The following is a 12,575-nucleotide window of genomic DNA, read 5'->3' as shown; positions in this document are numbered from 1 at the left end:
AGTATGTTCCTCATATAAAAAGTGTTTTTTTGGTTTTTTAAAGAAATGGTTAAAGGTGCCAGGCTGAACATACTGGAAACTGAAATTACATCCACAAAATATGGTCAGCAGTTATGTATGTTCCTCCACATCACCCTGTGCTCCAGTGGTGACCTAAAGGGACAGCCTCAAGGAAGAGAGGGTAGTTCCATTTCCAATAATTACTTAGTTCTTAGCCTCTTTGCTGTGACTGCAACAAAGATCCCAATTTACATGACAGCTTTTATAATGTGGACATAAGAATTCAAACAAGATTAGATTAAAGTTATTTCACATGGACTCCACACCACTAAGTTTTCATCACTAATCAGGGCCAATTCAGAGACTCTGAAAGAGAGAACACACTTGAAATACTTAGCTTTCCGCCAGCATTCCTCCTCCTCAAATGGAAAGCATGTACCTCTTCAGGAAACTTAACAAGGTTACTAGCCTAATGTTAAGACTGCCCAAATGTTAAGCAAGCACAACATTAACTGTTAAATCACAACATCTTTCTAAGCTAAGTTTGGCAGTTATTTAAGCCAGTTGGCTTCTTCATGTATGTGTTCAGTTCAATGCCCTTTACAGTAAATTTCCAGTTTCAACTAATCACAATGCATCAAAATTATCCACAATCCATTCCACAAAAATTGGAGTGTTCGAAGGTTATTTTAAAAACAACAACAAAAAAACTTCAATAATAAATACTTTAAAAGATTTTAAAGTTCTATGATACTATAGTAGATGTTGTCTGGGGGTATTCATAGACTTGACAGTGATATATTGGTAGCACTTCTTGGCATGCACAGCTCTTAAATCCTTGCTCACCATGGCAGCATTATGTTCCTCCAGTGCTGTTGCTTTGATCACTTTCCGCAGGAGTCGCCGGTTCCGAAGGGCATGTTGTTGCCTTTTGAAGCGCTCATACAATAACTGGTTGTGTAGCAAAAGCAGCTGGTTACGCAGGGTGTGAATCTCATCTGAAGGGGGAGAACCTAGACAGAGTTAAATGACAGAGCAAAGGTTACTGCTAAATATATTTGATTCTATTACATACATTCACATTTACATCCTCATTCTGGCCCCCTCTACTTTTCCAGGGTTATTTTTTAACTGCAAAACTGAATGGAAAAAATTAGGAATTTAAATAGAAGGTATCAATAGTTAGCACAAAACTTTACATGTTCAAAGCTTTATACAGTCTTGAATCCTCATCATACCCACAGTTCATAGGTACCAATTTAGTATTTACATTTTACAGATGGGGGTAAAGTTTTCTAGAATGCTTAGATGGCTTAGCCCTGGTCTATGGGGGGGGGGGGGGGGGAGGGGGGAGAAGGGGATTGTTACGCAACTTCAGTTATGTGAATAAGATCATACTTAGATCGACTTACCGTGGTGTCTTCATCGCGGTGAGTCGACTGCTGCCGCTCCCCCATCGATTCTGCCTGCACCTCTCGCGGTGGAGGAGTACAGGAGTTGACGGGAGAGCGCTCGGGGGTCCATTTATCATGTCTAGACTAGACGTGATAAATCGACCCCCGCTGGATCGATCTCTGCCCGCCGATCCAGCGTGTAGTGTAGACATACCCTTAGATACTTTAGAAAATGTGACCGAGATTATGTCTACACTACAAAGTAAAAAAAAAAAAACCACTCATGGCACCAGGTCTCAGAGCCTGGGTCAACTGACTCGGGCTTGCAGGACTCAGGCTGCCGGACTAAAAATTGCAGTGTAGACCCACTCAGGCTGGAGCCTAGGCTCTAAGACCCTCCCCCCTTGCCAGATTTCAGAGCCCAGGCTCTAGCCTGAGGGGGAAATGTCTATACTGCTATTTTTAACCCTGCAACCCAAGCCAACTGACCTGGGTTCTGAGACTGGGCTCCACGTTTTTTTCTTTGCAGTGTAGACCTAGCCTAAGCTACCTAAGTGCCACTGACTTCCAGTGCTACCTAAGACACTTTTGAAAGTTTTACCCACAGAATTTGAAAGAACTAGTTTCCACAAAGTTACAGAAAATCAGTGACAGAACCAGCATTAAAATTAGAATTTAGGACCTTCCAATTTCTAAGCCTGTGGCTCATTCCTCCAACCTACACAGCCTTCATAATTATAAAAAAAAAATACAACAACCCATTTGAAGCCTGAAACTGAAGTCTGTTTCCCTGCCAACATTTTCTCCTACATTACATGTTTTTGTCACGAGCAACCTGCTCATGAGTGCTGTCTTGTGGCTTACATGATTATTTTTGGGAAAGAGTAATGAGAAATTGTAGGACATGGCTTTTACTGCATCAGCTAAAAGTGATAAGTTTGGGATTAGCCTCAAGCCATTTAAAAATGTCAATTTTAAATATTCAGGAGAGGATGTCTTCCAAAGCGCCATTGGAAAGATTTTAGACAGACCAATTTCACACTCCTTTGTTATTTCACCATCCTACCTTAGTAAGACAGATTTATCTAAAAGCATTCCTAAGCACAGACAACATTTAAAAGTTTTCTAACAGTGTACAGGGTAGGTTTTTGATTGACAAAACTGTGCTTAAGTCAGTTATGACTTAAGTGGAGCTTCCAGATGCTTCAGGTGAAGAAAGAGAAGGGACATATTTGAATTAAGGGAACCAGACCAATGTGTCCAAAAATGACTTCTGTCCTAAAACCCCTCTGCCTCCTAGTTATATGGATTTTTAAACTGGCTAATTTTTTTAAATCTCCACAGAGGCGTAAAGATCACCAACACGGAAGTTAAAAGGAAGCCTAAGATGACAAAACTGTGAGATAGATGTTAAATGGTGAGGAAAGATTTCAGTTTTAGGCTCTCTGAGTTATGATCAGTTGGGGGTGGAGAGGGGGGAATATTTAAATAGTTCTTTAAACCAGGTGGAATTCAGCTTTAAAACTGAAGGGTCATTCACCTCAGGAATATTCGTTTCTACATAGGTGGCCATAAAAACAAAACCATAGAAGAGAATCAGTGTCCCTTTGAAGAAGGCCAGTACATGCAACTGTAGATTTGATAATGGGCATGAGTACCACTGCAATTTAGTGGGGGGAAAAGCACATAGTAATATTCTTGGTTCTGTAGGAAAGGTAATTATCACTTTCCAAAGAAAAAGAAACTTGTAATGTTGAAACAGAAAGGTGCATCATCTCCTGAACAGATAAACTACATCTTAATGACGGTCACCATCCAACTTCAGCGTGTGAAAAGAAAGAAGCCAAATATGCAGTTCATCATTTAAGTAAACCAAGTAGAAGAAGATACAAAGAAATGCATTTTTTACTGATTGTGGACTACATTTATGGTCCTAAACCAAGAAAAACTTGTTTACCTCCAAAGTGAGTCCAGTCAGCAGATTTGCTTGGCAGAGGCAATCTAGAAATAAAAACACAGTATTAACAGTTTACACATTGTAAGTGAACACTTTACAAGACAGACTGAAATACAGTCCCTGTCCCTAAGGCTTTGTAATCTAACAAATGAAACATCATACTAGAGAATAATTCAGGTGAGAGGGTGTAAAGATCACTACAAAAAGTGGGCTTTAAGGAGGAATTTGAAAGACAGCAAGGGTGCTTGGTAGACAGAAAGGGAGAAACTGTCCCAAGTGTAAAAAGCAGCTTGAGAAAGGGGAGAAACAGGAAGTAGGATAAGGAGATGAAGGGAGTGCATAATAGGAAATAAAAACAGACATGGATGTATCCATATACGACTCTCCCTTCTTACACCTTGGCCCAAACAAGTTTTTCCAGTTCCTGACTTTCATACTGGGGGAAGGAATTGCTATGCTTCTCCTGGCCACTAGACTTCGCCCCGTTACTGGACACCTAACTCTGCCCTCATGAACAACTTTATCTAAGGGCACATCTACACTACAGACTTTAAATTGACACATGTCCACACTACCCTCCTTCTGTCAGTGGTGCACATCCTCCTCTGGAGTGCTTCCACTGATTGAAGGTAGTGTGTGGGAGACAGGCGCGGGGGCTGAGAGCCAAAGCTCTCAGCTCCATGCAGCTCCCCACCAGGAGCAGGGGGACCAGCCACCCTCTAGGATTCTTGACTCTCCGCTGCGAATGGGGGCAGCTGCTCGGGCTTCTCAGCTCCCTAAGTCGGGAGCCAGGCATGGGCAGCCTGGCTTCCTTGTCAATTTCAGGGCTCCAACATGGAGCCCTGAAATTGACAAGACAGCCAATAACAGTGTCTACACAGACACTGTGTTGCCCTAACTACACGGACAAAATACCTCCACGAGAGGCGTAGGGTGAGTTATGTCGGTGTCGACGGGCACTTTTATATCGGCGGGACAAGGCTGTAGTGTGTACACGGATATAATTAGGTCGACGTAAGCTGACTTATCTCGACCTAACTGTGTCTCAGACAAGTATCCAAGCCACATTAGAGACAGGCAGCCAATGGCCCCCACTTCCTCACCATCAGGTTTAACAACAGAGCTGAGCTCCATCAGCAAAGGCAGCAAAAGTCCTTAGGTTACTCACAGACTCAGGACTTTAAAAGTCAGAAGGAAGAGGAGGTTACTCACCCTGTGCAGTAACTGACTTTCTTCGAGATGAGTGTCCCTGTGGGTGCTCCACTACAGGTGTTGGTGCGTCCCTGCGCCTTCGCCCGGAGATTTTTGCAGCAGTACTCATAGCGGCCACGCATGCTCAGAATCTGCCCCCCCGCTGTGACTCTAGGGTAATAGAATGCATGCGTGGCCGGTCTCCTCAGTTCCTTCTCTACCACGGAGGCCCCCCAACTCCGAAGTAGAGGGGAGGAGGGTGGGTAGTGGAGCACCCACAGGGACACTCATCTCGAAGAACGTCAGTTACTGCACAGGGTGAGTAACCTCCTCTTCTTCTTCGAGAGATGTCCCTGTGGGTGCTCCACTACAGGTGACTTAAAAGCAGTGTATCTTAAGGAGGTAGGGACTTCGGATCTGGTAGGAACGCCGTCGAGAGTACCGCCCTGCCCAAGCGTATGTCAGATAAAGGGCCTTGAATAAGGGCATAGTGTTTAACAAAAGTATGGTCAGATGACCAGGTGGCTGCTTTACAAATGTCAGCCAAGGGGACTTTGCGTAAGAACGCGATGGAGGCAGCCAGAGATCTAGTGGAGTGTGTTCTAATGCCATCTGGAGGTGCAACCCCTTTCATCTGATAGCACAGTCGGATACACTGGGAGATCCAGTTCGAGAGTCTCTGGGTAGAAATAGGCATGCCCTTGGAGCGCTCTGCAACAGAGACAAAAAGTCTAGAGGAGGTTCTAAAGGGTTTGGTTCTATCCAAATAGAATGACAAGGCTCTGCGAACATCTAGTGTATGCATTGAGGCTTCAAAGGAGTTTGCATGTGGTTTCGGGAAAAAAGTCGGGAGGTGTATGGGTTCATTAATATGGAATGATGAGTGAACCTTTGGAAGAAATTTGGGATGCAATCTGAGGGTAACCTTGTCTTTAAAAAATATCGTATATGGTGGATGAGCCATGAGAGCTGCTATTTCTCCTGCCCGTCTGGCAGAAGTAATTGCCACTAGAAACGCTGTTTTCATGGAGAGGTGTAAAAGGGAGCACGTGGCTAGGGGTTCGAAGGGTTGCTGAGTTAGGGCAGACAGTACCAGATGAAGGTCCCAGGGGGTGGTCGGTTGTTTAATGTCTGGATATAAGGTTTGTAGGCCCTTGAGGAAACGCTTCGTAGTAGCGTGAGCAAAGACAGACGTATCATCAATTTTGTCGTGAAAAGTCGTAATAGCAGCTAAATGGACCCTGATGGAGCTGAAAGAAAGGCCGGATCGCTTAAGGCCCAAGAGATAGTCCAATATAAACGGAAGAGGTACCGAGGTAGGAGAAAGATGTTTGGCAGAACACCAATGTGTGAATCGTTTCCACTTTTGAAGATAGGTCTTGCGAGTAGCTTGCGTTCTGCTATGTAGGAGCACCTCCTGAACTTGTTCGGAGCAATCTAATTCGCGTTGGGAGAACCACGTAGGAACCAGGCCTTGAGGTGAAGCATGGACAGGTTGGGGTGGAGAAAACGACCGTGCTGCTGAGATAGAAGGTTCGGAATAAGCGGCAGGGAGATTGGTGGTTGGATTGACATTCTGGTGAGGAAGGGAAACCATGGTTGTCTGGGCCACGATGGGGCAATGAGGATCACCTTGGCTCGATCCGTTCGTATTTTTATCAGAACCCTGTTGAGAACTGGTATCGGGGGAAACACATAGAATAGGTTTCGGTGCCATGAGATCATGAATGCGTCCCCCAGGGAATGTTTGCCCAGTCCTGCTCTGGAGCAGAAATTGAGACATTTCTTGTTCTTTGCAGTTGCAAAGAGGTCTATTGTTGGGTAACCCCAGATGCTGAATACATTGTGAATGGTTTTCTCGTCTATCTCCCACTCGTGGTCCCATGGGAAGCGTCTGCTCAGTTCGTCCGCTGTGGTGTTCATGATTCCGGGAAGATAAGCAGCTGATACCCGGATGTTGTTCACAATGCACCAATTCCAGAGCTTCATAGCCTCTGTGCACAGCGAATGGGAACGAGCTCCGCCCTGCCTGTTTACGTAAAACATGCAAGCAATGTTGTCCGTCATTATGCGTACGTGATGATGTTTGATTAGTGGCAGGAAGTGACGGCACGCGTTGCGAATGGCTCGAAGTTCTAGTACATTTATGTGCAGGGAGGTCTCGGTTGGTGACCATAGTCCCTGTACTGTGTGATGAGACATATGTGCACCCCACCCTGTCATAGATGCATCGGTGGTCAGAATGCGTGATGGAGCCTGTCGAAGAAACGGGACTCCAGAACAAAGGTTGGAGTGGACGGTCCACCAACGTAGCGAGTCTTTGACTGGAGTAGGCAGGGAGAGAGTCTTGTTTAAAGAATGCATATTCGGTTTGTAAACCGTTGCCAGCCACGCTTGGAAGCACCTCATGTGTAGGCGTGCATTCTGGACGACAAAAGTGCACGAGGCCATGTGACCTAGTAGTTGCAGGCAGTCTCAGGCAGTTACCTGAGGGCTGTTGCGAATAGTTGTGGTCAGTTGTTTTATGGAATTGTAGCGATCGGGTGGGAGCGATGCTAGCCCGGTCCGAGAGTCGAGGTCTGCGCCTATGAACTGAAGGTGCTGGGTGGGGCGTAATGTGGATTTGTCTCTGTTTATTTGTAGGCCGAGAGAAAGAAAGCACTCGACTGTGAGTCGTGTGAACCGGAGCGCCTCGTCGAATGTTGAAGCTTTGAGGAGGCAATCGTCGAGGTACGGAAATATTATTACCCCTTGTCTCCTGAGGTGAGCAGTGACTACGGCTAGAAGTTTGGAAAAAGCACGGGGGGCTGTAGATAGTCCGAAGGGGAGTACCCTGTATTGGAAATGTGTGGAACCAAGGGTAAATCGGAGGAAACGTCTGTGGGCCGGATGTATAGTGACGTGGAAATAGGCATCTTGTAGGTCGAGGGCAGAAAACCAGTCGCCCTGCTCCAGCGCTGGGATTATGGTATTGAGGGTCACCATCTTGAACTTTTGCTTTTTGATGAATCTGTTGAGCCGCCTGAGATCGAGGATTGGTCGCCATCCCCCATTTTTCTTCTCCGTTAAGAAATAATGGGAGTAAAAACCCTTCCCTCTGTGTCGCTCTGGCACGATTTCTACTGCTCCCAGATGAAGGAGATGTTGCACCTCTTGGAGGAGTAGCTGCTCGTGAGAAGGGTCCCTGAAGAGGGACGGGGAGGGTGGGTGGGTGGGAGGTAAGGAGAGGAAGGGGATGACGTATCCAATTGTAACTACCTCTAAGACCCACTTGTCGGAGGTAATCTTCCTCCATTGTTGGAAAAAAGGTCGTAGGCGGTGTCCAAAGATTGGTGTGCCGGCTGAAGTGAGGGCATTGCTTTCTAAACCCTCGACCAAGTTTTCAAATCTGCCTATTAGCTGGTGGGGGTTGAGGCGCCCCTGTAGAGTTTGGGCGACGTTGCTGGAATCTTGGTCGTGGACGTTGCGGCTGTTGCTGTTCCTGCGGTCTATGGGAAGGTTGTGTAAATGCGGGATAACGTGGCCGGTGGTATGGTTGGTATCGATATTGTCGTCTTCTTGCCGTAGGTGTCTGGAGACCTAAAGACCGGAGGGTTGTTCTGGAGTCTTTCATTGAATGAAGCACTTCATTCGTGTTAGCAGCAAAGAGTTTGTCACCGTCGAAGGGAAGATCTTCAATTGTGTTCTGAACTTTGCGAGGAAAAAAGGAAGAGGAGAGCCATGAGCCCCGTCGCATGACTATCGCTGTAGCGGTAGATCTTGCCGCTGTGTTGGCTACATCGAGGGCTGCTTGGAGAGCGGTGCGTGAAATGGCTTGGCCCTCAGAAACTATAGCTCTGAACTGTTTTCTTTGTTCTGGAATGTCATCAATAAAGTCCATTAACTTATTATAGTTTTTATGGTCGTATTTTGCCAGGACTGCAGTATAATTAGCTATGCGAAATTGGAGGGTGGAGGATGCATAGACCTTGCGACCAAACAGGTCCAGTCGTTTGCTATCCTTGTTAGGTGGGGCAGAACGAGAATACTGTTGTCTGGCCCTCTGGTTCGCAGCGTCCACTACCAATGAGTTTGGTGCTGGGTGGGTAAAAAGGAATTCAGAGTCCTTTGGAGAAATAAAATACTTCTTGTCCGCTTGCTTGCAGGTAGGTAGGCTTGTCGCTGGAGTCTGCCAGATGGACTTAGCGGGTTCTAAAAGGGCTGCGTTAATTGGAAGTGCCACTCTGGAGGAAGAAGGGGGCTGTAGGATGTTCGTTAGCTCATGCTGTTGTTCGGGAACCACTTCCAAGTTAATGTTCAGGTCACTAGCAACTCTCTTAAAGAGGTCCTGGAATTTTATATTCATCAGAGGGAGTGGGAGGAAGGGGAAGTAATGCTTCCTCCGGTGCTAACTCCGGATCTGTTGGACCAGGAGAAGGGCTAGGTTTATCCTGGGAACGTGGCTGTGTTGCCAGGCGTCTCGTGTCACTAGCATATACATTAGGAGACGGCACTGGATCAGTGTTGCGCCTGGTCGAATGGCCACGGGGCATGTGTTCCCGAGGGTATGATGTCCATGGTGTCCAGTATTGCCATGGTGGCGGGTAGGGCATAGGTGGTGCCATCCAGGGGTTCATCCCCCAAGGGGCAGGGTCCTGAGAGTGGGATGAGGTAGTATTTCCATAGCCCTTATTGCTCTGGGTCCGGGGCTGGGAGTCATGATATGGGGAAAAAACTCCCTGTGGATCTGCTTCCTCCTCACTGGAGGAAAACTGCTCAGATCCTGACTCACGCATCGAAACAGAATATGCATTCATGAGCGGAGACTGCAAGGTAGGTGATACTAGCAGATCAGCTGTCTGGGTAAAATGAGTGAAAGCAGCTCCTGCGGGAGATGAAAGCTGAGCCGACAGAGGCTGCTGCACAAGAGCATTCCTGCGATCGGGGCTTCTGGCTGTGATCTGTGTGTCAGAATGCTCCGCAGGCGTCGGTGCCGCGGTCGGTGCCGGGCGAGAAATGTCGGGCTGCCTCGGGTGAGGCGTGCTGTAGAATGTCGGCACCGTCTCATTCGCGGTGCCGAACGGTGCCGTCCCTGAGGCAGGCAACTGGAAGCCTGATGCCTCGGCACCGGAGCTTCTTGGCGGCGCTGAAGCCTCAGGCGGCTTTTGCGCTGTTCCGGAGGAGCCTGGCTCGTGAAAATTGCTGAGGCGAGGAATCACAGGCAGAGAGATCGTTGATCTGCCTGGAGAAACTTTATGCCTCATAGTCTTGCTCGGTGAGGAAAGGTGCCCCTTTTTCGTAGACTTCTTGAGCTTTTTTTGGGGGGGGGGCTGTGTCGGGTAGCGGAGCCGGCTTCAATGCCTGGGTCTGAAACTGACCCGATAGATTTTTGAAGCAGGAGCAGTTTGAGTTTAAGCTCCCTGTCTTTCCGTGCCCTGGAGCTGAGTTTACAGCAGTGGGCACATTTTTGGGGAATGTGAGCTTCCCCCAAACATTTTATACACTTTGAGTGCCCGTCCGATGACGGGATAGCTTCCTTACAAATAGCACAGCGCTTGAAACCGGTAGAGCCCGGCATAGCCGCGGCTGACAGGAATTTTTTTTTTTTTTTTTTTTTTTTTTTTTTTAAGATAAACTGGGTAAGTAACTATTTTAACAGAGAAAACTGACAGAAAAAACTGGTTTCTAAAGGATAATTAAGGCAATAGTGAAGGATTCTCTAATGAGTCTGCTGAGCTCCGTCTCAGGCCGGGGACGGTTGAGAAGGAACTGAGGAGACCGGCCACGCATGCGTTCTATTACCCTAGAGTCACAGCGGGGGGGCAGATTCTGAGCATGCGTGGCCGCTATGAGTACTGCTGCAAAAATCTCCGGGCGAAGGCGCAGGGACGCACCAACACCTGTAGTGGAGCACCCACAGGGACATCTCTCGAAGAACCACCATTGTGATCATCTAGTCTGACCTCCTGAAATAGACCCAGAACCTCTGGCTGAGTTACTGAAGTCCTCAAATCATGGTTTTACGTTACAGAGAATTTACCATTTAAAAGAGTTTAAAACCTGCAAGTGCCTTATGCCTCATGCTGCAGGGGAAGGAGAAAACCCCCAGGGTCTCTGCCAATCTGACCCAGGGAGAAATACCTCCCAACCCCATATATGGCGATCAGTTAGACCCTGAGCATGTGGGCAAGACCCGCCAGGCAGATATCTGGGAAAGAATTCTCTGTAGTAACTCAGAGCTCTCCGCATCTAGTGTCCCATCTCCACCAGTTGGGCTTCTTTTTTTTGGCTACTGTCAGTAGCCAATGGGCCACATGCCATTGTAGGCAATCTCCTCATATCATCCCCTTCATAAACTTTATCAAGCTCAGTCTTGAAGCCAGGTAGGTTTTTTGCCCAGCAGCATTCCAGAACTTGACTCCTCTGATGATTAGAAACCTTTGCCTAATTTTGAGCCGAAACTTGTTGATGGCCAGGTTATAGCCATTTGTTCTTGTGTCCACATTGGTGCTTAACTTAAATAACTCCTCTCCTTTCCTGATATTTATTATTCTGATGTATTTAGAGAGAGCAATCATATCTCCCCTCAGCCTTCTTTTGGTTAGGCTAAACAAGCCAAGCTCTTTGAGTCTCCTTTTATAAGGTAGGTTTTCCATTCCTCAGATCATCCTAGTAACCTCTCTCTGCACCTGTTCCAATTTGAATTCATCTTTCTTAAACATGGGACACTAGAATTGCACACAGTATTCCAGATGAGATCTGACCAGTGCCTGGTATAATGGTACTAACACTTCCCTGTCTCCACCGGAAATACCTCGCCCTATGCATCCTAGGACTGCATTAGCCTTTTTTAAAACTGTATCACACTGACAGCTCATAGTCATCCTGTGATCAATACACCCAGGTCTCTCTCTTCCTCTGTCACTTTGAACTGATAAGTCCCCAGCTTATAGCAAAAATTCTTGTTGTTGGTCCCTAAATGCATTACTTTGCATTTTGCTCTATTAAATTTCATCCAATTTCTATTACTCCAGTTTACAAAATTATCCAGATCTTCTTGTACGATATTTTGGGTCCTCCTCAGTATTGGCAATACCTCCCAACTTTGTATCATCCACAAATTTTATTAGCGCACACTCACTTTTTGTACCAAAGACAGCAATAAAAATGTTTAATAAAATTGATTCCAAGACCAATCCTAACAGTTCACCTTCCAGTATGACCCGCTGTAGTCACCCTTTTAACCAATTCTTTATCCACCTTTCAATTCTCATATTAACCCCCATCTGCTCCAATTTGGCTAATAATTTCCCATGTGGAACTGTATCAAATGCCCTACAGAAATCCAGGTAGATTAGATCTACTGCATTTCCTTTGTCTAAAAGTTGAGTTATCTTCTCAAAGGAGGATATAAGGTTAGTTTGGCATGATCTACCTTTTGTATAATCATATTGTATTTTATCCCAATTGCCGTTCACCTCTATGTCCTTAATTACTTTCTCTTTCAAAATTTGTTCCAAGACCTTGCATACAATTGAGGTCAAACTAACAGGCCTGTAGTTTCCTGGATCACTTTTTTTCCTTTATTAAAAATAGGAACTATATTAGCAATTCTCCAGTCATAGAGTATGACCCCCGAGTTTACAAATTCATTAAAAATCCTTGTTATTGAGCTTGTAATTTCATGTGTCAGTTCCTTTAATATTCTAGGATAGATTATCTGGGCCGCCTGATTTAGTCCCATTAAACTGTTTGAGTTTGACTTCCACCTCAGATGTGGTAAATTCTACCTTCATAAAGACATTTTACTTATGCAGCTAAATGTTAATCAACCATTCTGGCTAGAAAGTTCACTTTCAAGAACTCATGCATGTCCAACTAGGAACCCCTGAAGAGATGACTTAACATGAAGCAATTATGCACTTTCAATATAAGGACTACAGAGCCATGTCTGCAGAGCTTCTTGGTTTCCAAGCAAAGCAGCCTTTCAGGCACTGCTACTGATATATGGACTGACAAGGAAAGTGGTAACGAAGTGTTTGCAGAGCAAGGTC

The 12,575-nt window shown here is 46.0% G+C and overlaps 1 protein-coding gene across 5 annotated transcripts in view; it reads right to left on the bottom strand.

Moving 5' to 3' along the window:
• TSC1 (TSC complex subunit 1) overlaps positions 1-12,575 on the bottom strand; it is a 60,533-nt gene that overhangs the window by 10,058 nt on the left and 37,900 nt on the right. For all 5 annotated transcript variants that reach the window (XM_054007291.1, XM_054007295.1, XM_054007294.1 and 2 more), the window contains 2 exons: positions 3,352-3,395; positions 847-1,013 (listed from right to left, as the gene is read on the bottom strand). In XM_054007291.1, coding sequence (XP_053863266.1) covers positions 847-1,013; positions 3,352-3,395 — 211 coding nt within the window. The remainder of the gene's footprint in view (positions 1-846; positions 1,014-3,351; positions 3,396-12,575) is intronic.

The sequence above is a fragment of the Malaclemys terrapin genome, chromosome 17, assembly GCF_027887155.1.
Source record: "Malaclemys terrapin pileata isolate rMalTer1 chromosome 17, rMalTer1.hap1, whole genome shotgun sequence".
Classification (NCBI taxonomy): Eukaryota; Metazoa; Chordata; order Testudines; family Emydidae; genus Malaclemys; species Malaclemys terrapin.
The sequence above is the reverse complement of the archived record's forward strand: the minus strand, read 5'-3'. Positions and strand labels throughout refer to the sequence as shown.